We start from the raw sequence: 24,812 nt of genomic DNA, 5'->3' as shown, positions 1-24,812 counted from the left end.
AACTCTACCGGCCGACCTGAACAGACTGCAGATCGAGTTGTGCAATGCATGCTGGACCAACGTGGCAGCATTGGGAGGAGGTTCCAGCAAGACTGGACGCTAATTTCCTGGGAGTCGCGTGCACTGAATGTGTCAGCAGATACAAAAACTCCTTTTTACTCACAGAATTGTTTCTTCTTTCCATCCACAATAATTAAAAATTACAAAAAATCCGACACAGAAACTACTTTCCTGATTGGCTGCAGTGAGCCAACAAATGCTTGAGACGAGAAGCGTGAATGTTGCTGGTACTCATGTCTGATTTCATCAGAGAAGATGGGGAGGATTCCCTCTGGACAAACCAACAAACAGATCCTGATCTATGTGAAACAGAAACCAGTATGAGCACTCAAGTACGCCCCAGTCCACCATGTTCTGACAATTTGGTTTTTTTATCCAACAAGGAATCAAAAACCCCAGATAAACCATTGAGATCATGATTACACATCTGCAAACTTCTGCATTTCAAAGGCTGGAATGTCAAATATCTGGCATTTTATGTAGATTACACTTCAAAATTGTCAAGTAACAGTTTCTACAGAAATAGTTTCAATAGTGACATGAATTGAAAGTTCATGTGTATTTTCCCCAAGTGTGAACGTGACAGGAGCTTCCGGCGGCGTCCTCCTCCTGACGCCCTGCCATCTCCAACGTTCCCGTCCCTTCCTTAACAGAGTGAACAGCACTTCCACAGATGCGCTCCAGTCGACCTTGGAGATTTTCATGTGCAAACAAAGACCCCCCCCCACCCACACACACACACACACACACACACACCACCACCACCACAACCCCACAGCTTTCTCTTATTCCACTCCCTCTGCCTCTCCCTCTATCCATCCTTGCTTCACCCCCCCCCCCCGCCATGATTTCACACCAATGAGCATGCCGTGTGTGGCTCCCACTCGCTGGCATTTGAAATACTAGATATCATCCGTCCTCAGCTGTACAGAATCATACAAATACACACCAGCACTGGCAAGGTGGAGGCTGCCAAAACACACGATTGGGAGAGGCAGTGATTTTTTTTTTTTTTTTTTAAAGGAGGAGAGAAACATTTCAGCCGCTCTCGCACACAACAGACTCAAGGTAAGGATGCATATTCATGTGTCGGATGACAGTGTTATGTAACTCTGCTGTGGAGCTCCAGGTATTATACTGTCCCTCTTAATGGCTGATTATTACCTGCAGGTTTGAAGGGAGGCTTTCTGCTGAATGAGGGAGTGATTTAGTGTCTGTGTGGCTGATACTGGACACACTGATGAAACTGTTGCAGCCTCGCTAATTTGTCCATAAACACCGTCTCTGGCGGCATGTCTAAACTGTTGTTGTTAGACTTTATTCATGAATACTTTCAGTATAATTTCCTCCGAGCAGAACTGAAAATCAGTCCCATCCCGTCCCCCGTCCCCCCACCCACCTGTCCCTCACTGACACTGATAACTGTGAGAGCTTTTCAGCCCGGCAAATGTCACTCATCAGCTATCAAAGATGGAGAGGGGCTTTGAAGAGGAAAAAGTGCCAACTCAGGCTGAAGTTGATCCGTAACAGGCAAACGCTCCAAGCTTCTACTTGTCAGCGTCCTATTTTGTCTGCTGTTGACCCTGAAATTAAACTGTCTTTTCACCCAATTTCAAATTGTTTTACATACTTACATCCAAGCCAAGTTCCCCGGCTGCATTAAATACAACCGCACTTCAACACTCACCGCTGTTCTGGGTCCCAGAATAAAAAGGACCAGTTGTTAATTTGAAAGACTCTGATCGGCTCATCCACTGCGTGTCATTTTGCAACTGTTCCACGACCATCGGCTCTCTCACCCTTATGAATAGTTTATGTAACATTGATGAGAAGGTCAATACCTCTCATGTCAGTACAGTTTAGATGAAGCTACCGCCTGCAGTCAAGCTTAGCCTAACACCTCGGAAGCTTACTGATGAACACGTTTCATCTAGTGAAGTGTTCATTAATGAGCTTTGGAGGTGCAGATACAGCAGATTTTTTTTTTTCTAACCTGAGAGAAGCCAGTCTGGTTATTGACCAGACATCCTGGTGTGTCTGGAACTGCCCCAGTTTCAATCTGGTACTGATATCTGTCAAACAGTAAAATGTCCCAACATGCACTTGTCCTGGCTCAGCTCCTACACTGATGCGCCCCGCGTTGTGTTATCACCTCAACAGCAATACAATCGCAAACAATGCGCCACGAATCAGATTTCAACCGCAGTTTGTCTTCAGTCAATCAGTGTGTCGATCAATCAGTGTGTAGTTGTCTATGATGCTGGAGGCTCATTCCGACAGAACCTGTGTGTGAGTCCTGGTCTAAAGAGCTGATCTCACCTTCCCCTTCCTCTGTGTGAGGAATACGCGGCAGCAGCATTCACAGCATCCATAGAACTGAGAGGATGGCGGGCAAAAGTACTTGTGTTTCAGCTTGTTGGTACTGTGTGTATACATGTGCAGGAGTGTGCAGTACACACACGCCACGGACACGGCTGCAGTGGTTCAACAAGCTCTTGAATCCATTTTCATTTTGGTTGCTGGGTCACAGTTTTGATTTCCATGTCAATTGGGTTTGTTTTGTGCATTGGGGAGGAAACTGACATCCCGGTAACTGAGAGCAGCGTAGACGGAGTCTGAGATGAGCGCACGGCTCTGGGGCTTCTTCAGCGGCCGAGCACTGAGACTCACCCGTGTGTGAGGGGGCTGACTTTTGTTCCCTGAAGGAAACTCAAAAGTTTCACAGCTATAAATGGAACCTCGAGTTGTGCGTTGAATGCTTTTTACTTTTACAGGTCAGTGTTCAATCTTAGTGAACTCCTGCAGTGTATTTTGCTCATGCATATGAAAATAGAAGAAATGAAGTAATCATGAGAACCACGCAAAATGCACACGTTATTGATCATTTTGAAACGTGTGTATTTGTAAAATCAAACAAACTTAATCAAGGTTGAAAAAAAAAAACTCATTTGAATTAATAAGAAAACAAAAAAATATAGTAAAAACAAACAAACAAAAACATTCCTGCAACATTTATGACTTTGATATTGCACAGAGCAGGCTGTGCAGACATTTGCTTCGTTTGGGAGAAATTAAATCTAATAAAATATAATGAGCTCACTGTCTCAGTGCTCGCAGACATGGATGCCGAGAAAAAAATGCCAGTCAAATCGATCTTAATTAAAGGCCTGCAGATTATTCTGTGGATTGTTTTGCAGATCAGTGACTCTCATGATGTGCATCAGTATGCAGCTTTCAAGTAAGTTAGCAAGGGCACCTCTGTTGCTCCACAGTACAAGGCAGTGCTCGCTGCATGCCAACACATTTTCAAATCCTTCTCAAGGGAAATGCTTTTAGTCGAGGTCTCTAGGCATGCAGCTGCTTTATGCAATGCAAAATAAATCCCTGGAACAAACTGATTACATAAATGGTTGAAGGCAGAATGAGCGATAAGAGACGAGCAGCTAAAGCTGAAAGGAGCAAAGTGCCAAGGCATCCTGGTTTACAGGCCTAGATTAAAGAACAATGGGAGGTAATGCACCTGCCTCGCAGGGCTTGTTACACAAAGCAGGCAAGTTAAATGGTTAGATGTGTTTATGCAGCGCGGAAAGTAGGAATGTCTACAAGCAGGACACAGCCATCACTCTTTTTTTAAGCAACATTTCATGAAAGTAGTGTGATCTGTTCATCAAGTTGTTGCTGTTAATTGACGTGGCATCATGGCGATTTTTTTCAAATCCTGCATGGCACCTTGGTGAATTAAACAAAAAAGTTATCTGATACTCATACAGCGCCTGTTTAGAAGCTCTCAAACACGTCGTCCAGAAAGAAGCCGCCTTCTCTTTACAGTCGTGTTCAACAATTCAACAACTCTTTTTAATTTGAGAAAGTGGCAGAGTTGTGGTCAGTGAAGTGGACTTCACCTGACTGCGCCTGCTGGTGCAACAACGGGCGTGAAGCTGGAGTCGTCAGAATTCTGGAGTCACCAAGAATTCCCGCAGAAGAGCCAAAACCTCTTCTTGAATTCAGCGCTTCCTCCGCTGCGTACTTAAGAAGCAGTTGACATGATTTTGGCTGAAACATCATTTAAATCAACCACAGGACTGACAAACCAGATGACGCCGGAAGACAACCTTAGCTTGACAGCTTAATATAGCCGATGATGAAGAGCACCATCTAAACCATAAAATACTTTGACTCGAGCCCAAACAAGCTCAGGGGGACTGTACAAAAGCTCATTCAGTCCAGTCCCATCCCATCATATTCCGGTTTAGCCTACAGGAGATGGCAAACTCTAATTTTATCACCAAAGCAAAAGGCTACATACAAACCAGCCCTTGTCATCCCGAGCACCGCTGGCATCCCTGTGCCTGAAATAGCCACATCCTGCCAGTGACAGGCAGATTCACTGGAGTGGAATCTGACACAGCCGTGACTCAAAAACTACTCTGAAGCCTTTTCTTTCCTTTGCCTTTTGTTTACGCCTAAGGTGAGTGAGAGTCTGTAAGCCAAGTTACATCACAGGTGACTAAACGGGATTTAAGGACTCACGCAATGTCGTGACAGTGAAGAGCTGATTAGGTTTGTGCCCAACTTCTAATTCTTCTGTTTTCCTTCTCAATTCTCTCGTCACAGGGAGCCCTCTTTGTCTCACTGTGTTCTGCACAATAAAGACTTTCTAATCTATTCAGGGCTGAAGCATCAATCATGGTCGACTTCAGGAACTAACCAGATAGTTAAAGCAAAACTCTGAGACGCGCAGCCAGGCGGGCAAACATCCACTGAATGCCTCTCTCAGTGTTGGGGATTATAACTTCCATGTCTGACATGCCCAGTCAGGAATGTGCAAATCCTCTGGCCAGGCATCAGACTTTTACAAATGACACCACTTACAGGGAGTACCAGAGTGGATGAACGCGCCCTTGGGTGCTGATGAGCTAGCTAGTTATTTGAGCTGTGTGGAACAAAGGAGCAAAAAAAAAAAAAACTCTGTTCTGACAGTTTTGACCCAGTTTAGATTTATCATTGGTACTTCTGTGCTGAGTCAGCATAACTGGGACAGCAGCCTGCTGGGTGGAGTCCACTCAGTGCCCACGGACGCTACGGCCACAGGGTCAATAATCAGACTCAAGACATTGAGTTCTCTCTTTGAGTTTATTTCTGCTGTTATGAACAGAACTGAAGTTGAATTTTGCATTGCTATATTGATATTAATCTGTTTGTTTTGACCCAACAATTATATTTATTGTCTGATGGGTCAAAGCAAAGACTCACTGATTGTTTAAGTTAATTTTGAGCCCCTTGGATTATCGAAATCTGCACCCTGGTTCCACTGGCCTCAGGAGACGGAATCAGAACAGGGCTCCAGCAGTTTTACAGACAATGTGGAAGCAGCCAGATGTAGCGGATACAGTTGAGTTATCATGCAAGAGAGCCACATTCCACTGTAACACCTGCATTTACTGACGTTAGGCTACAGCAAAGCTATCATCTGAGGGAGTCACCAGTTTGTGGGGGAATAAAAACCCACATGTATTTGTTGTGCAACTTGCTGTGTCCACAGCGGCAGTACAGCTGAGCAGCTGAGGACCCAAAGAACAGATCAATGATCGTAGAAACCTTGTTGAGATGAACCGAGATGTTCAGGCAGGCGACCGCGAGGGCCTGCTGCTCCTCAAGCCTACCTGAGGCGACCAGCCAAAACAGAAGCAAGGAGGACTGAAATAAACCTCAGAGCGGTGACGATGATGGCGACGACACACCAGCCGAGCTGACAGATCCGTCCCCTGGGAGTCAGGCTTCCTCTCTCAGGCCAGGGTGCATGCACAAGTGCAAGACCACAGTTATGCCCTTGTGACTCCAGACCCAAATCTGATGACAGAAAGGCAGAAGCAAAGCTTGAACTCGCCAAACTGATTACTGTGATAACCTCAATAACTCCTCATCTGTCACAGGGCACCTTAATTAGTCTGAAAATGATGCGCAAATTTGTTTTGCATACCAACTTCTGAAGTCTTTGCAAACCCGGGTGACTGCCAGCAAATAAATACCCACTAGATGTCAGGAGCAAGGAGTCGCTTCCTGCCTGTAAGACTAAACGGAGGGTTTGAAAAAAAGGCTCCCCGTCTTGAAGAACCAATTTGTGGAAATGAAAGATTTATTTTTTAATATAAAGGAAGCGTTCTTTATAATGCAATTATGTGTAATGTGTCATTATTTATTCTTACTTAGACATTATTAAAAAGAATAAGCAATGAAGAATTTCTGAAATAAATAAACGTATCTTTTTTGCAAATGAAAAGTTAGTACATCTCTCTGAGTTTACACAATAGTGCGGGTATTTGTCCACGTAATGATGACCCTTTTTGTCGTGTGTTAAAAGTGAGTTGGATTTTCTAAAATCAGGATGAGATGAATGTAAAAAAAAAATCAATAAAAATATGACCCGCAACACTGGCAGCGTTCATCCGAGCCAACATACCGATCCACTCTCACGGTTGTGTTCGCTGCCGTCACATGTTTTCAGGTGACTAAACAAGCTTTACAGCTGGGTCACGTGCAACATCCCTGTAAGGAGGAAAGTGTTTTTCTTTTATCATGGAGATTCATTCATGAGCTGCTGAAGCGTGCGAACTGGATACAGATTAAGTTGAAATAAATGGATAGAGGAGTGTCTGCGCGGCTGGCGGATGACATTAATCTAAGCGTACATGGGCGTACCTTTGAAAACAGTAGCAGAGCGTTGTGTGCTGAGGAGCCCCAGGCAGCGCTGTCCCTCGCTGACCTATTAGACTCTTGGAGTGAGCATCACAAGAGGCCACACAGGGCCGAGGGACTGGAGTTACGGAACACGGCTCACACAAAGCACCGCGACTCACTGATACAAAGACCATTGCTCACACTAAGTGCTATCCAGGGGTTCAGAGCACAGGGGTTCAAATTAGACTGATTTTCACCGAATTAGCGGAAGTAGAAGGGACCAGAGAAGACCCCTTCACAATATGGGGCAGATTAGTCACGGCGCCACCTGGTGACAACAGGAAACCACACCTTTGTTTGTTTGTTTGTTTGTTTTTTAACATGTTCATGTCCATCTAGTGAGTGTATTTTAGCCACTCATTAGAGGGAATATGGACGTCAGAATGACAGCGCTGTCTTCACGTGATGTACAGCAGTATAAGTGTGTGTTCTCGAGCGCCATCTAGTGGATGCAGGACGGGGTATTTACACCACAATAATCCAAATACCATCAGGTCTCACTCTGCAGAACACACACACACACACACACACACACACACACACACACACACTGCAACGTGCACTAGAGTGTGAGGGTCCACTCAAGGCTGCTTGCGACTTTAATTAGGATCCAAACAGGAAAATCCAAAGTGCCAGAATTTCCAATCACATTTTCTTTTATTATATTATAACTAAATGTTATAAAATATAATTTTTAAAGAAAAGTAAAGAAATATGTTTTTCTTTCAAAACAAATCACTTTTGTTGTTCATTTTTTAATAATCCTTGTGCAAAATACACAGATGTACACTGTATACACACACACACACACACACACACACGCACTGAAAATTGGCTAAAAGAGTGTTTTTGTTATTTCAACTAAGTCTGTCATTTTTATTTTTTTTTTATATCAGCTTCACCCACGCCGGAGGAAAACGTGCTTGGTCTGAATTATGCATGAGTTGCTTTATCTTTGCCTCACATTCTTCTTGTGTAAATCTCAGTTTGTGTGGGAAATCATGCATATTTTGTGCAGATGCATCATTTATCCATCCGGCCTCCCGGCGTTTAGCTTTCTCTCATATATACTGTCTGTGATGCAGAATATCCGGAGTGTTTTCTAGCTGCTCTCTGACACAACGTGACAGCGTTTACTGTGTAAAGAGAACTAACTAATGTCCCCACAGCAACACAATCAATCTACTCCTTTTTTAAACCTTTTGCAGGCTAAATTTGGAAATGAAGATATTCAACTCGTGTTATTATCATCTCTCATTCTTTCTGCTCACTCAGAATGCAGCGTAGCTACTGGCGTCTCTTGGTGAGAGCAGCAGCTTAGCGGCTCATCAGCGAGTGTTATGGTCCTTCCTTGAAACCCACCTAGGATTGCAAGCACAACACAGGCTGTTAGGACAGAAATAAACAGCCACAGTTGCTTCTTCTTCTGTTGTGGCTAATCGTGGCTACACACCATCTGAAGTGACAGATAGTTCTGTGTGAAGTGAGGCTTCCGCTCTCAGGGCAGCCTGCACACAAGTACACAAACGCAACCACACAAGCGCAAGACCACAGTGGTGCGCTTGTGACTCAAAGCCCCAAATCTGACAGCTTGGATTTAGAGTTGGAGAGGAAGTGGATGAACTTGCCTAACTGACTTTCTGCTCAGTCACCACAGCTAACTAGTCGTCTGACTCACAGTACATCAGTGTAATTAGGTCGGGGGGGGGGGGGCACAATCTCCCACCCGAGGAGACTGACAAGAAGCGATTCACATTTTTTCAAGCATAATCTTACAAATGTCCAGCGACACAAGCGATCAGTGCACCTGCACAAACCCCTGCAGTGAGAACTTAAGAAAATTATCAGACACACACCAATGCAGCTTTAGACCACCATCCCCCCCCCCACATCTCATGTCCCACCTGCAGTTGCAAGCAGAACCCTCCATCTGTTAAACATTGTGGAGCAAACCATCTGGAGTGCCCCCTGCGTTCACTGGGCTCCGACAACAAAGAACAAAAACAAAAAAGCACCCTAAACCCCAGAATGCTTTGTCCCTCACAATGACCCGGCCTCAGTACAAATCAGTCGGTTTCTGTTCGCCAGGATGCATCTGAAAAGCAAGTCAGAGTAGCCTGAGAGAGTGGCATGGAAATTTCACCCTATTTCACCCTCAATTTAGTGGATTTTTAGCTCCTCACGCCATTTATTGCTTGACACGCTTCTTGCTTTGAGACCTGATGCAGGGTCGTGGTTTGTTGATATTCTTTTTTTGAAAAACGTAACAAACAGTAGAGCGAAGGCACATCGGTTTACCTGGAAGCCAAGAGGCTACCATTTCCTCTTTCTTTCTTTTTTTTTACTTTGTGTTGCTATCCGCCAGCGAGGCAGAGAAAACAAGGTTTTACTGGATGTTGACTTGAAGTTTGTCAGGAAATCCCATTGGAGGTTATTTAGAAAAGCTTCCAGGAGTTTTTAGATCTAAATGGGTTATTTTTAGCCTGTCACGCCTGATCTTTTTACCTTCAGCGTCATCGTCAGCATCACAGCAGCAGATATGTGCCGATGCTCATCGGCGCATACATAGTGACAGCGTATAGCATCACTGTGCTGCCCACCAATTCCATCAAAGTAAACCATGATGAAAATCCAGATGTCCTTAAAACCTCTGGATGCTTTCTCATCCTCCACATCAAACAATCTATTCATTATTGCAAGAAAATTCCTTTGCAGGATTTGTCATCCAGTGCTGCACACATAGTCAGCATCCAGAAATAAGGACACAGAGGGGCATCCCAAAACCTGCATTGCACCAAGTTAAGTAACATCAAAGAAAATGTTCACACTCACAACTTCATGATCTAGATTTTTACTTCTTAATCCACCGGCCCTGAGGAGGAGGAGGAGGAGGAGGAGGTCTAGCGGATGTTGCCTGTACTTTCAGATTCATGAGGCATGCTTCTGTATATCTGCGACTTTAGATTGCTGTTGCTGTTTTTAGCATCTCTCCTCCAGGAGTCGGCCTTTGCTGCATGGCTGAATAGTACATGCACTGCTTCCTCCTGACTACATGGATTTGTCAGGAGTTGTTATAAATAGCTCAGCAGCAGCAGCAGCACGTGTCTGCACCACACTGCAGATGAAGAATGTAGCACACAACATCAAGAGAGATTCAGATTTGTCAGAGCCGAGCAGAGAAAAGGAGCGAGGACAAAAGTGAGCAATCATTGTTGATGGATGGATGGAAGTCAGGGTTTCTCCTCCTCAACCTCACACGTGGCCTCTGCCTGGACACCAGTGCCTAATTGATCGTGCAAAAAGAAATTCTGATGCGTAGATGATGAGAAGTGAGCAGGTGTTTCATTGTAAAAGTATTACAGGGTAAACTGACGCAGTATCTATACAAGTTATGCACAACTCATATGCAGTTTTCATTCTGGTGCCAGCTAAACCAGGACTAGAGGAATGATGAATGAAAGATGAATCTTGTTGTTCTCTAAACTGATAAAATAACTGATTGCAATGTGACAGGGATATTATGACGCACACACACATTTTCCATGAAGTCTGTTGTGTTCTATGTGCTATGACTCCACCTGATTGTACAGTACAGAGCCTAATTGGATCTTAAAGGAGGGGACGTTTAAAAAGCGTCACCCAGGACTTGACAACAATGGAGAGATTCAGAAGAAAATGGAATTATAAGTTAACTGCTGTTGAAATACCAGGAATATGACAGGAAAACAACACAATGTTCCTGTAGTTGTTCAGTGTGCACATCCATCCATCCCTTCCCTCTGACTCATGTCTGACACCAGGTTTTATCAGCTATATTTTGCAGGAAACCAAGGCGAGGTGTTGTTCGAATCTTTTTTTTTTTTTTTTTTTTGGCCGAACTCCTCTGTCGTGCTTCTGAAAGCTGATTAATTGTACCGTAGTCCTGACCACAGAAAGGATGGTCTTTTTATCAAACCGGTCCGTCAGTTAAGGCAGGCATCAAGTAGATTTGTTGACATTGCCCTTCTCATCGGATGTCTACAGGAGAGAGACAGCAGGCTGTTAATTAACTCTGATAGGAAGCCTCTCATGTCACTAATCAGACACCCTAAGTGCTCCAGCTGCTGTGTGAGTGGTGCGAGTGCGACCTTGGCAACAGCGTAACCTCGTCGTCCCTTGGCCCGAGACATCTGGTTTGTGTGCCTTACCAGGTATTGAGCTGGTGTTGATACGTAACCACTGAACCTGGTTTTGTGAGGACTTGCAAACCGGTTATGCTCATTGTTTACAGGTTGACTCAAACACGACATCAGTCTTCCACTTTACTTTATCAAGAGGGAGTTGGGAAAAGTTCCCGCTCTCAGTGGACCGAAGCATTTACGCACAGGAGGGCAGGAAGCTGAGGGGACACAGATGGAACACATCAGTGCAGCTCAGCGCTCCAGAAGCGGAGCCAGGCAGGAAGTAAAACAGGCGTTTGACAAGAGATGCACTGAAAATACTGAACCCACAAGTCAAACTGAAGAAACAAAGTCCACAACTAAAATGTGAGCAGTTCAAATGAAAACGTGAAAATATCGAAAACGAGATTCACTTTTCATTTTCTTGTGACTAAAAATGTTACTGGTCCAGCCAGCTGTGTGCTTCGCTCCCATTGGTGCCTCAATCGCTTCCATCCAAGATTACCAAGCCACTGAACACTTGGTAGCTTAGCAGTTAGCGGAGCTTGTCACTGGTTCAATCCCGGATGGATGGAAGTGACCAAGCGCTTGCCCCTCCCTCATCGCTCGCCACCATCTCAGGCGCCCTGGGGCAAGATCCTGAACTCTGTTTTCAGTTTTCATGAGAACAATATCTGTGTGAATAAGAGTGGGGTTTTTGAAGTAGTTGAAAAACAGGAAATGAACAAAGTCTGATAATGTGTCAAAACAATGTGAGTCAGAAACCATCTTGACTCATAAGCTGAGCAGGAGAGACCCATTAAAAAGAGAAGTGCTCTTTGTTGCTCCACCCACCCGACCTCATCCCACGCTGGCTTTATATATACACCTGTTTTCATTCAGTTCCAATTACGGCAGCCTCAGGAGAGTACCTGACACTAGTAGGATTAACGCTAAATCCTCATATATCTGGACTGATATGCGATGAAAAGGCCTTTTCAATCACCTGATTGGTCCCAGAATTCGGTGCCTCCTCTCCATTTTTAGCCTCTCCAGCTGCTTTCGTAACATCATAGACACACCTGGCATGAAAGGTGACCTCTAGTGAAATTGAGTGAAGTCATATTTTTATTGTGCGCTGCACTTAAAATATCTCGGCGTTATTATTTTTGCCTTCCTCGCTGAAAATATCCCTTCATTAATAAATGAAGCGCCTGCTGAGATTATGACTCACATAGATGACACGCAAACCGTCCTTCCAGCCCAGCGCATCCATTTGATACGTAACATCGAATACAGAACGCCGTTGTTTATGGAGCAAAAGAGCAAGGTCTCGTCTACCAGACAGCATCCTTGATGAAGACCAGATCAGCCCAAACGACTGCTGCTCCAGCCACTGTTGTGTACCCCCCCCCCAACCACACACACACACACACACCCACACACACACACACACACAAATCTATTTTGAGGGTAAATCAAACCACACATCCAATATCCATGAGAAGAAAATATTCAGATTTTATACCAAATGCAAAAGCTCTCTCTCATGTGCACTCGTCAGTAGAAGCTGTCAGGGGTGGAAGGAGGACGACGCAGCGCATTAATTCCAGTAAATGGCTTTCAGTTGTATAATAAATAGAACGTTTCATACAATGTTCCCGATTGTTCCCAAAGGTCCAAACAGCAAAGCAGTCCACTGATTCGGCTTTGCCTCAGCACTCCCACCATCCAGGAGAGAGCAAACTAATATTTGACGCTGAAATTAATCATATTCTTGAACTTCATGGCCGTCATTCTGAAGACTTCCACCTCAGTGCGAGACAAAAGCCAGAAGAGATTCATGTAAACGACGGTTCTAATTTAAAGTTGCCTTCCAAGCAACTCCAACACTTGAAATATTCAGCTGAGTGATGAATATGTGAGCAGGGAATCAATCCAAAGAAGCATGATTTGTTTTGTTTTGCCGAATGTGTCGATGCGGTTCCTGTCTCCGTACAACGTCTCTGCTCCTGCCCGTGAGGAACGGCAGGAACCTTTACAGAAGCGCTTGGCCTCTGATGAAGCCTGTTGAGAGCCGCGGCCCATCTGGTTTAACCCTCGTGTCCCAGAGGCAGAACACAGCCTGTTAAAAGATGGCCGTGTGGTTCATTTCAGTCCAAGTCTCGGTTGAGAATAAAAAAAAAAAAAAGAAATCACACAGAACGAACTTTCTAGTGCATTTGAATCCCTTTGATCTTCAGAGCTGGAGCTGAGCAGAATCCTGGCGTAGGGATTAGTTTGATTATTGATCAGTAGCAGAACAGGAAACCCAACGAGCAGGTCAGAGAAAATGTTTCAATCTGGCATATTAGAACGTCTTGATGATATTCATCACTCGAATAATGTTCCTGTGTATGATGAAATGTTTGGTGAGACCAAACAACTGAAGCGTAACACGTTGAGAATGTATTTTAGGGATGCTGAACAAGATTTGATCAATAATCTGTTGCTTCAACCAAGATTTTTGGGACGATGTTCGAGCACATGATCCTATATCTATGAAAAAGAAAAAAACAGTTACCAGAACATTGCATGAAATATTCTCAGGACAACGTCAGAAAACAAAAACAAAAGAAAATCAGATTTTTTTTTCTTCATTATCCTCTCTTGAAAAGTTATTTCTTGATGCAGAAAAGTCAATTCTCGTGCTGCAGAACACGTTTGCCTGGAACAGAACCTCCTGAGATCGGCTCCGTTTCAGCCGACCTACTGCCCTGTTCTGACTCCTCTCACTTCATGAATGAAAGTTATGTTCAGAAATGGTGATTTAACAGCTGCAGGTGCCAGAATCCATTGTTGTTCGACCCTCTCACCCACATTACTCCAACGTCCTGGCTATTTATATCTCTAGATGTTCTTTGGCGCACACCCACCGAGGTGTTTGCATTGCAGTTTGCAAGTGTGAAGTCCTGCTATCTTTCCAGATGGAAGAGAACACTTTTCTTTTGCACTGGCTTGGGGTTTATTCCTTCGCTGGCAGATCAATAGTCATGTACCAAAAAATGTGACTTGCACTTTTCACTGCTCATCACTGTTTTTGAATGTCATATTTTTATCCTGACCACAGATCAAATATGGAGGGTTTCCTATACGGCTTAAAGGGCCAGATACTGAGGTGCAAACATTGCTTGTTCCTCTGCAGGTTCTGCACCATGAAGACCAGACTAGGCTGTCTGTCCAACAAATCCGACTCATACAGCGACTTCTCCGAGTTCCTGCCTCCCGCCCATGAAACCACAGCCAGGTGTTTGAAGTGAGTCTCCGAAAACTCTGATGTTTTCATCTGTGAAGGGACCGCATGCTGTGTTTGGAAATAGGAAAATAGGAAATGAATGGCTATTCATGATTTATCATCATCAAGATTTGAATATAATTAAAAAAAATGCTGTATTTAAATAAAATTCATTTAAATTTTCAGTCATCAAAATGCCGCCTGTGAGTGACAGGATTAGGCTACGTTTTGAGAATTAGGATTTACTGTTGCGGTAATTTGCATGATTTTATTGTTCATTGCCGGCAACTCCTGCAGAAGAAGGTGTGTGATTCGACATCCGGACATTTTGAACATGTGGCACAACAAACATCACATTTCACGCCATTTTTATGCAATTTCATTTTTTTTATTGTTTTGTCAACGTATATCTTCTGTTCATCAGCAAACATGAAGATTGTTGTACTGGAGAAGGAAACAGTAAATGCCACGGAGAAGGAGTGAAATGTGTCAGTGTGACTGAACTGAATTTAAATGCCTCTCAATTATTTATTCACACCAGTGATTGTACAAATTAGGTCAGCCATTAGGCCCATTAGTCCCTATTTACATCACTCGAGTCACATTTAGACATGCATATGTAAATGATTATGCAAATTTGTTGCAATCTCTTCAAAGTAACCTTACAAGGTCTTTAAACACATAATCACATGAAAATCTTGAAAATATAAATATGTCGCGTTGAGATTTCTTTCTCTCTGTGGTAATGGTGATTTTAGATTAGTAACAGTGCTTTTGAATTGTCGCCCAATGTGTCTTCGTACGATCTAACAGTAAAATGCATGAGAGCTCAGTCGGTGGTTGGTTCACGTCGCACTGATGCGCTGTTTTCTTTGGCTTTCTCATCGTCAGACTATCGACCGAGGAGGTTGTTCGATGGTCCGAGTCATTTGATCACCTCCTCTCTCACAAATGTAAGTGGACATGTTGTAATTCTTGCGGGGGGTTAGAAGTACAAACATGCAAAATATACCCTTCCTGTTTCTATATTAATTTCTGCACAGGCCACTTTCCTCCTCCAAAGCAGCTCATGTCATTTCTGCACTGTGGTGACTGCTTACTGCATCATGAGTCACGTACTTGCCTGTGACCTTCCCTTCAGACCAAACACACACTGGAGCAGAACCAGTCACATACAGGACATCCCTCCACACTAAACATCTAAAAGTACCTCAAGCAACCTGAAAGCTGGCAGCTAAATCCTGCATCAATTACTTTTGAATGTAAGGGACAGTCTTATTCTATTTCAGTGCACATTTATATCCTTTAAGTTCAGTAATGCTGTGAGATTTTGAGGAACAAACATCTTCAGCAACAGGGAGTTTTTCAAAGCTTCAATCTTCGGTGCACCACTTTTATCTCTGTCACCCCAGCGCCATCAACAAAACCGTAGTTAGGCATCGCAGCTTTGAATATCCTGCACTCACATGAGAATTAAGAAATATTTAATAGATTTAAGAAATATGAAACACATTGGTTTGACACGTAACTGTTGCAAAACCGATGTTGCCCACTGAAAGCATGGATTGTTACACAGCCAGGAAAAGATTGTTCCTCAGGCGGAGGGAGAGTGATACACCTGCGTATCTTGTTTCAGTTGACCGAGCATCAAAGAGGTGAACATGTACAACACACACACACACACACACACACACACACACACACAGGCACACACAGTTAAATAGGAACACAGTACTGGATGTACCCTTGATAGGATATTGCATTCACACTGGTAATTTGATTTAGCGAAAGGAATTGTTTATCACACTTAGACCTGCCTCCATAGAGTCATTTGTGCCATCAACCTTCGGTGTGCTGGGGGGGGGGGGGGCGGGGGGGGGGCAGCGCTCGGCTGCATCAAACCACTCAGACTGAGGTTGCACTCTCACTTTCATTGAAGGAGGTTTTAGAATATAAAAGGCTGCAGGAACTGGGAGAATTTCCTTCAGACCTCATAAACTCTTTGATTTCTAATTACTCCCTAAGTTGCTCAAAGGTCTCTGGGGAACCGTACCGTGGCGTTCCTTAAAACTGAAATGAACCAAAGGCTGTTGGCCTGAAGCTCAGTCGCCATTTGATTGGACTACTGCTACTGTGTCCAAGAATCAGAGAAGAATTGATTTGTTCATCCATTATTTTTGCCTTCTCCTCCTTTTTTGTACATCACAAAATCACTACCAAACTGTTCTACTCGTGGCTCCGCCCATTCTGTCACACCAACCACATGTGTGAAGTCGTTGGTTGCCTCTTTACCTGAGGGTAAAGAGTCTCACCAGGTGGGCGTAGCTGGTTGCTATCCCCCATCCACCTCCACCTGAGGTGCTAGTACAGCGACCAGGATGTGTATCCTGATCCAGCTTCTCACTCACAGCCAACAGTGTCTGTATGGACAAGCGGGAGAAGAACCAGCTCCCCCTGTTGGTAGGCGGCACAACTGACCACCGGACCATCTGGGCAGCTAAAAAGAACGCAGGTGTTGACACAAGTGTGTCACATATTCCCGTTTACAGCTGGTTGAGACTTCCTTCTGCTTCACCTCTAAGCCTCACATAACAAACACGTTAGCAAACGCCATCCCTGTCAAGCAGCAAACGTAAATTTGAAGACGACAAAGGAAAAATGGCCACATCAGTGTATAAATGAGTTGTTCCCACCCTAACAACCGGCACGATGACGCCTGCCTCAGTGTTCATCTGGAGGGTCAAATACCACAGCAGGGCATGCAGAACATGAGGTGTAAACAGCCCCCCCCCCCCCACACACACACACACACACAAACATGTACTGTGAACAAACGAAATCAAGATACATTTTCTTTTCCAAAAATAAAAACCCACCGAATACGAGAGAGAGCAATGATTCTCTCTTCGTCTGCGTCGCTTCCATCATTCAACAGCTTTCTCATCTGTGGTTTTCCTTTTGAGTTCTCCTTGTCCATTTTATCAACACTGACCAAAATGCTGTTGAATGATGATGAGAGTGAGGCGTAACCATGGTAACAGAAGTGCACATATGCTGTTGTATTATGACGAGACTGACAGTCTTAGTCTAAACACTGAGGCAAGGGAACAAGCACCGCTCCTAACTTAATCCCTCGTCTTGCTTGCAGCATGAACAAAATTTTGCAACTTGAGGTAACCGAGTAGCGACCTGCACACACACACCGGCTGCTGTTGTCGTACCGGCACAAGAACATTGTGTGAGGCTAAAGCGCCGCAGTGCTGTGCTTTTCAAGTAAATTATATCAGGGCAACAGTTTTTATCTGAGGTTGCTGTCCAGAGCGTCGTGCAAACAAATTTAGCTGGCCTGCGGTGTCCTGATTACTACGAGCTTCTTCTAATTGTTGTGATGTATTCGAGCTGGGGTCTCTGGTCGGACGCCATCAGGTCATCCTGGTTCACCAGCTGCACTTTGAGTTTCTCAGCCACGTTTATTGAACTCGACCTGAACTCCTCCTCCGGTATGAGCACTGTACATCATGGCCGCAAAAAATACAGCAGAATTCTAAATACGGTAAAACACTTTGAGGATTTATGCTTTTGGAGCCCAAATCTATAAAAGACATGAACAGCAGGCTACTGTAAGATTTAACGGGAACACACAGTGCACTGGAACAAATTACTGTAAAAATACAGAATTCAAAAATTATCATCATATTCTCTACAGTACACTACCATAATATTTTTACATTAATATACTGCTGTTGGAGGTTATGGTAGGTGTACTGTAGAACAACCATATAATGCTGGCAACTGTGGCTGCCAGTAATTTAAGGGGGACATGTCTTCCAGTGCGGCTAATTTCCGTACATAATCTCACTGGAGCTTCTGCCTGTTTGCCGTCTTTATGGCCTCTATTGTTCTGCTTTCCCTGCTGTCAGCTCGCGGCTCCAAACGCTTTCATCCAAACCTCCTCAACCACCTATTGAGCATCCAGACCCCGAGCCCACTCTCCTCTACAAATAAAGCACTGTTAAGGCGGACCAGTCTTACATAAACCAGGTCAGATAATTCTATGTTTTTTTTTTTTTTTTAAGGGACTGTATGCACATAAACAGCCCTATTTTTTAATTTGAAAAGAAACATCTGTAACTCAACAGAAAATTGAAATTTTAATCTGGAATTTACAGTTTAAGAACTCAGATTAAACGTGTTAAATCACATTGAAACAAGGAGAGTATCACAATGATGCAGGGATTATTTAAATAGTGTCACAAACCAGCAAGAGAATAACCAGAACAGTAGTACAACTGCACATTTAATAAGCCAGTTGCAGACATATTGCGATGTTTCATCAGTTTACCTGTTATATCAGTAGTTTGTTTTTTTAAGTCATCCAGCAAAAATAGTCTAATAATGATGCTGATTTGTAACAGGGTGCAGTAAAGACGTCATGCTTGTGAAGTGTCAGAGGCCCTTAGCAAGTGTCTGAGGGCTGGATTAGGTTTTGTGCAACAGCATTAGGTGAGTGTGTGAGACGGATTATGGGTCGGGTTAATAAACACTGCAGTCAAGGTTAGACAGTCTTTAAAAAACTTCAACTTCTTCCAGAATCTGAATTGAGACGACTCATATTCCATGATGTCGGCTTGAATCCAGACGTAAGTCTATAGATAAGATGAAGAACTGTATTTATACTCTAAAAAACGAACTAAACAGGTGTCTTTTTTTTCCTCGGTTCAGCACTCAACGTTTAAGCATCATTCAGAAAACAAAGTATTCTTTATAAAGTTGGACTGAAGGGGATCTGTGAAAGCTTCACCAGCTCCAAACAGCAGCTTGTGCGTTCCCTCATGTACATGTAAAACTGCACGTTACATGTACTCAGGAGGATGTGTATCTGCTGTATCATGAGTACCAGTACTGCATATGCACAGATGGACCGTCCTCTGCGGCAGCAGCTGTATGAAGTAAACAGCAGCACTGAGAGGAGCGGACATGTCAACATGACACAAGCCCAAAGAAAAACATGCCCCTTCTTTCCTTCCTCTGTGTTATCATCACCGAGCTGCACATTAATTGATCACTTATCTTGACTAATGAAGAGAGACGAGGAAAAAAAAAAAAAAACTCCTTTGTGGGAGGATTTGTTTGTGTTCTAATTACGAGAGCCGTTTCCCAATTCTGGGAACAAGAGTGAAAAATATATCAGCATAGGATGAAGGGTATGATGACAGGATGAAACGGAGAGGTTTGGAGGAATAAAAGAGGGAGTTCTCAGCCGCTCTCCGGAAGCAGGTGCCACGCTGCAATATCAGTTACTGTTTTTGTTGTTGTTTCTACCTCCTCCCTTTCAGATGGACTGGCTGCCTTCCGGACATTTCTGAAGACTGAGTTCAGTGATGAGAATATTGAGTTTTGGATGGCCTGCGAGGACTACAAAAAAATCAAGAGCTCAACCAAGCTCGTGTCAAAAGCAAACAAGATCTTCAGGGAGTTCATTGATGTTCAGGCACCACGAGAGGTTTGTGTGGGCAACCCGGGTTGGTTGTGTCTGTGGGGGGAAGTCTCTCTGGGTATAGTTTCGCCGCAGACCAAGATCATAAACCTCGCTGTTGCCTTTCATGTTGAGAAAAACGCCAATTAACTCCCTGGCTCCTCTGTGTCGTCTTCCTCGTCTTTCTGCCTTGCCTGGGCAAATGGACAGAATAAACATGAAATCTCCGGGGACGTATTCTGATCCCACCAGCGCCCAACTTCAGTTAACACTTCTAATAATTTGATACATTCCAAAATCCTGACTAGTAATGCATGAGGTCCCAAAAATAATTTAAGCTGACCAGTAATTCCCCTTTCTGGTATATGGAATATGAATTTGATGCACTTTGAAGGTGAACATCTCCGTCCATAGGTTCCCTTGACCAGAAGCCCGTGGGATTTTTCAACATCTGTCGTTTCGCCCTGTCACTTGTTAGCGGTCACTTTTATTAAGACACATAAAGGCTGAAATATTAACGAGAGCAGGAATCCTGATGTACTTTATGATAAAGTTATGCTTGTTTAACCTCTAGACTTTATCAGAGGCATTTAAACCAAAATTCCTTGACTTTATGTTGAGACAACCGAGGTTCTGGCACCACCGGAACCTCTCGACAGGACTCAACTTCCAGTTATTCATTTTACCAAACTTTTGACCCCAAACTGAAAAAAACTGCATGGCATTTTTATGCCTTTGTTACATCCTCAGCATAATTTAATAATAATTTGGGGAACCCTCAGTCCTGGGTAAGAGCAAACTGCATTGATGGCTGTAGTACACAACTAATGTCCAACATCTTAGTGACATGCTTTGTTGCATCATCTCAAGTTTTGTCCCACCATTTGTTCCTGAGGTCTTATCAGGGCCTGAGCCTGAAGGTACTTCAGGCGAAGACCCTATTATGTTCACACGGCAGAGCAACACATTAGCAGCACTAAAAACACTAAAAAAAACACAAACACACACTCAACAGTGTCCCAGCCCCCCCAACCCATGAGGCAGCTCAGCCAGACGGCCCGGAGCCACTTTTCTCATACACACCATTCAAAACCTGGTATTATACTGTTCTTGCTGTCAATGAGCACGCGAAATATGCGCATAATCTAATTTCACCCCCTGAACATGCATGAAATTCGCTGAAATTTGGCACAATTGTCCGGTCTGTCTCAACATTCACTAATCAAAAAGAAAAACCCCACAAAAGTCTATAGCGCCACCTAGGGAGCCACACACCAAAAAGATAGTTTTTTTATAATTTAGAGCACTATAACTCCTCCCACGAATGTCCCACAAACATGGGACCAACACCGTTGGACTCGTCTCATCAAGACGCTACATTCCCACACTCTGACCCCTCACCTGTCTACAACAGAATGTCTACAAATTGGACAAAACGGTCAAAATCAGGACTTTTTTTACTCCCCGAACAAAATCTATCTCCTCCTAGGCCATTAATGCTATGGCTTCCAAACTTTCACACATTACTCTCCCAACTGTGCTGATTAAAAGTTGTTAAAGGTTTTTATATGAATTTCTCGGTTTGGATTTTATAAGCCGTCAAAGTGGGGGAGACATGTTTCACGCTTACAATGGAAGTTTATGGGGAGACCGTGTCCTCTCAGGGTACCTACTGTCAAACAAACGCTTCTCACGTCTACACCATACATCCCACAGCTTTACAAAACACACCACTGCATTCCTGACAAAAATCCCTACAAAAATATGGTCTTATGAGTCACTCTTGACCAACGTATCCCGACTTATTCAGCTTTTCCACACTCCAATTCTGTTGCTCCTCCTCTCTCTCCACTCTAGCACAGATCAAAGACAGAGCAGCGGGGGAGGGGTTCTTAAAGGGCCAGCTCTCAGCTCTGCTCTCCACTCTAGCACAGATCAAAGACAGAGCAGTGGGGGAGGGGTTCTTAAAGGGCCAGCTCTCAGCTCTGCTCTCCACTCTAGCACAGATCAAAGACAGAGCAGCGGGGGAGGGGTTCTTAAAGGGCCAGTTCTCAGCTCTGCTCTCACTCTAGCACAGATCAAAGACAGAGCAGCGGGGGAGGGGTTCTTAAAGGGCCAGCTCTCAGCTCTGCTCTCACTCTCTGATCAGACTCAGGCTTCTAACTCCTAAACTACAAGGCCTACACACTCGACCAATACACCGCTGGATTGGGGCCGGTGTCAACGACGCGGCTGCAGGCCCTAACAACGCTGCTTGTAGCTTTAATTTTTACTCTTTCTGTCGAGATTTCATTGGATTGTTACCCAGATCCCAGAACAGAGAAGCAGCGTGCCTGAGTCTTTCTAATGGGTGCCGATCCAAAAAACTCAAAACATGTCCATCATAACACCAACGCTCACTGACCCGTGTTTGAACGCGTGCATGTTTTCTCTGTCTCCGCCTGCAGATAAACATTGACTATCGCACCAGGGAGAAGACCAAGCAGAGCCTGGAGGATCCCTCCCCCACCAGCCTTAATGAGGTCCAAGCTAAGATCTACTCGCTCATGGAGAAAGACTCCTACCCACGATTCCTCAGGTCCAAGATGTACCAGGACATTGTCAACAGGACGCACGCACAAGGCCAGCGGAGATCTGTGTGACCTCCAGGGACACAAACGCGGACCTACATCATCAACCCTATGACATCATCTATGAATACTGTGAATCTGCAAGGATGGGGTGACATGTCTGACTGTTCCCTTCGTCTGCACCAGCTCCATGCATGCAACCCTCTAGATAAGATGAGTCTTGAAGGACTACACTGTACAGGGGGGGAGACTGATTTACCTCTTCTTCGTGCTGGGTGATAAAACTGAAGATACCATCCCAATAAAAAGGACCATATCACGTGCTAACGATATTTATCCCAGTCATTGTTGTAGTTTGAAATTTGAATAAATGATCATATTTTCCATCCATCCATCCATCCATTTTCTTTCGCTTCATCCTGTTAAGGGTGGTGGGGGTGGAGCCTATCCCAGCAGCCTTCGGGCGAGAGGCGGGTTCACCCTGGACAGGTCACCAGTCCATGGCAGGGCCAACACATATAGACAGACAACCATTGGCTCTCCCAGCCACGCCTACAGTCAATTTAGAGTCTGGATTAACCTGGTCCCTCTTGATGTCTTTGGACTGTGGAGGAAGCTGGAGTACCAGAGAGAACCCACGCAGGTACAGGGAGAACATGCAGACTCCACACAAAGACGCTGTGCTCCAGCCAGGGCTCCAACCCGGAACCTTCATGCTGTGAGGCCACAGTGCTGACCACTGCTCCACCGTGCCGCCTGATCATAGTTTCACCCCCCCCCCCCAAAAAAATAGAATTACCGTGATAATTACAGTTAGCACTGTATCACCTAGCACAACCTTTGCTTGTGTCCAGTTCTTTGTGAAATAGCTAACTAGAACTGTTGTGGTATTTTTGTGTGTTTACGATGAACGATGAAGTAACACTTAATATCAAACTGTGCCAAACTGAATTGCACCTAGAGATTGATATAGCTACATGATCCTGTGTATTGTAATCTCTTGCAGGTATTTTATGTGACAGTAATTGTGAAGTACACAAAGGGGTTGGGTTGATATTTGCTTTCAGGTTACTGGGGATGTAAAGGCTTGAACATCAGAAGCTTAACAGCGACTGTTCACCCTCTTGAGGAAGCTCCGGTTGCTTGAGCACATGAATCCCGACCTTGAAATATAAGAAGATAATAAGACGAGAGTTCAGGAACTTTTCACCCTATAAGACATTGCAAACAATTCTTCTGATGTGCTGATTGTTTTATAAGGACGCACGCTGAGCGATTCAGTGTGAACTGTGGAAGCTAACACTCTCATTCCTGAAAGCAACAGCCCAACCCCACAATGTCTGTTCAAATAGAATGTTGTGCAAATTGTTACAGTTCTTCTCAGCATGATGCAATAATCAGATTAACTATATAGATATTCTCTTACATGTACAGTGTGTAATGAAAATGACAACAAAACAACAAAGTCTATGCTGTGACGTTGACATGACAGTGTTTTGAAATGTGCTCCTTCCAATTTGCACTCCTTTTTAAAAAAAAGTGGTTTAAAAAGATTTCAGAGGAAACGAATATTTCCGTTAGTGCATGTGTGCTGTATTAGAAGCCAAACTGTCTGGACTACGACAAAATACTGTTCCACATGAATGTAACCCTATATTTTGCGATTAAAAAAACCTCTGCATCTATTTGTGTGATTATCTTCTTGTGATTCAACCAAAGATGTAAGACCATGAAAAGGCATTTTTAATAACACAGCTGAAACCAGGGGGAAGTCAAGAGGGTCATGACGCAAACGTGTGTTAGAAGCCCTGAGGGCGCTGGAGGTCACGTTCACCCAAAAAAGAAGCAACTGTCAGGTCTACCTGCCTGATCTGGGCCTGTCTGGACCAGCAAGAGCTCAGAGAATATTCTCCCAGAGTCACTGCCACTGTTGCTGCCCGCATGTCAGACTCATTAACGACAAAGCAAAGCACACATGTTCATTTTTCATCTCACCTTTTTGTTTTTCTAATTAAACAGTGGATAAAACTTGATTGCAATGATCTTATCCAGGGAGATCTAACTTAGGTCGATTGTGTGCAAGAAGATTCATTTGTCTACTTTTGACAGAAGAGGAGAGAAATTCTCAAAACAAAAAAAGTGGGAAGAATGAAATCTGCAGCTGAATATCGACACTCTCTTCGTCAATACCTGCAAAGATTTTTTCAATAAAATGCCCTGTCACTCAACAAAAGAGGAAAATAATGGTCAGCAGGGTGGAAAAGTCTCACCCGTGCTGGGAAAACACAAACAACAGGTGTCAGCGTCACAAGGCCCACAAATGAATCACTCCATTGTTAATTTACCCATTAATGCAGGTGACTGCAGTTATTGTTTCCTCTTGTCGTGCAGCTAATTGGTAAGCTAAGATTGGTAGCAGCTCCTGTCAATACTGTAAGTGAAAGAAAGCTGTGGAAATGATGAGCCCTTTGAGGTGAGGACCCGGTTATTTGATGCTTTTCTCTATTATGAAGGCTGAATTAGAGCAGATTTTCTGCCTCTGTCATCGTTATGCG

General features: G+C 44.0%; 1 protein-coding gene across 1 annotated transcript; it reads left to right on the top strand.

Moving 5' to 3' along the window:
- Positions 1-910: 910 nt before the first annotated feature.
- On the top strand, positions 911-23,934 carry LOC147249454 (regulator of G protein signaling 8-like). The gene is made up of 5 exons (XM_086224273.1): positions 911-1,128; positions 14,122-14,232; positions 15,103-15,164; positions 19,548-19,714; positions 22,135-23,934. Exons 2-5 carry the CDS (start codon positions 14,132-14,134, stop codon positions 22,327-22,329), a joined length of 525 nt encoding a protein of 174 aa, XP_086080399.1. The 5' UTR covers positions 911-1,128; positions 14,122-14,131; the 3' UTR covers positions 22,330-23,934.
- Positions 23,935-24,812: the final 878 nt, after the last annotated feature.

The sequence above is a fragment of the Aulostomus chinensis genome, chromosome 14 (genome assembly GCF_037954235.1).
Source record: "Aulostomus chinensis isolate RoL2024-O1b breed Wild chromosome 14, RoL_Achi_v1.0, whole genome shotgun sequence".
Taxonomy (NCBI): Eukaryota; Metazoa; Chordata; class Actinopteri; order Syngnathiformes; family Aulostomidae; genus Aulostomus; species Aulostomus chinensis.
This window is presented reverse-complemented; position numbering and strand designations above follow the sequence as displayed.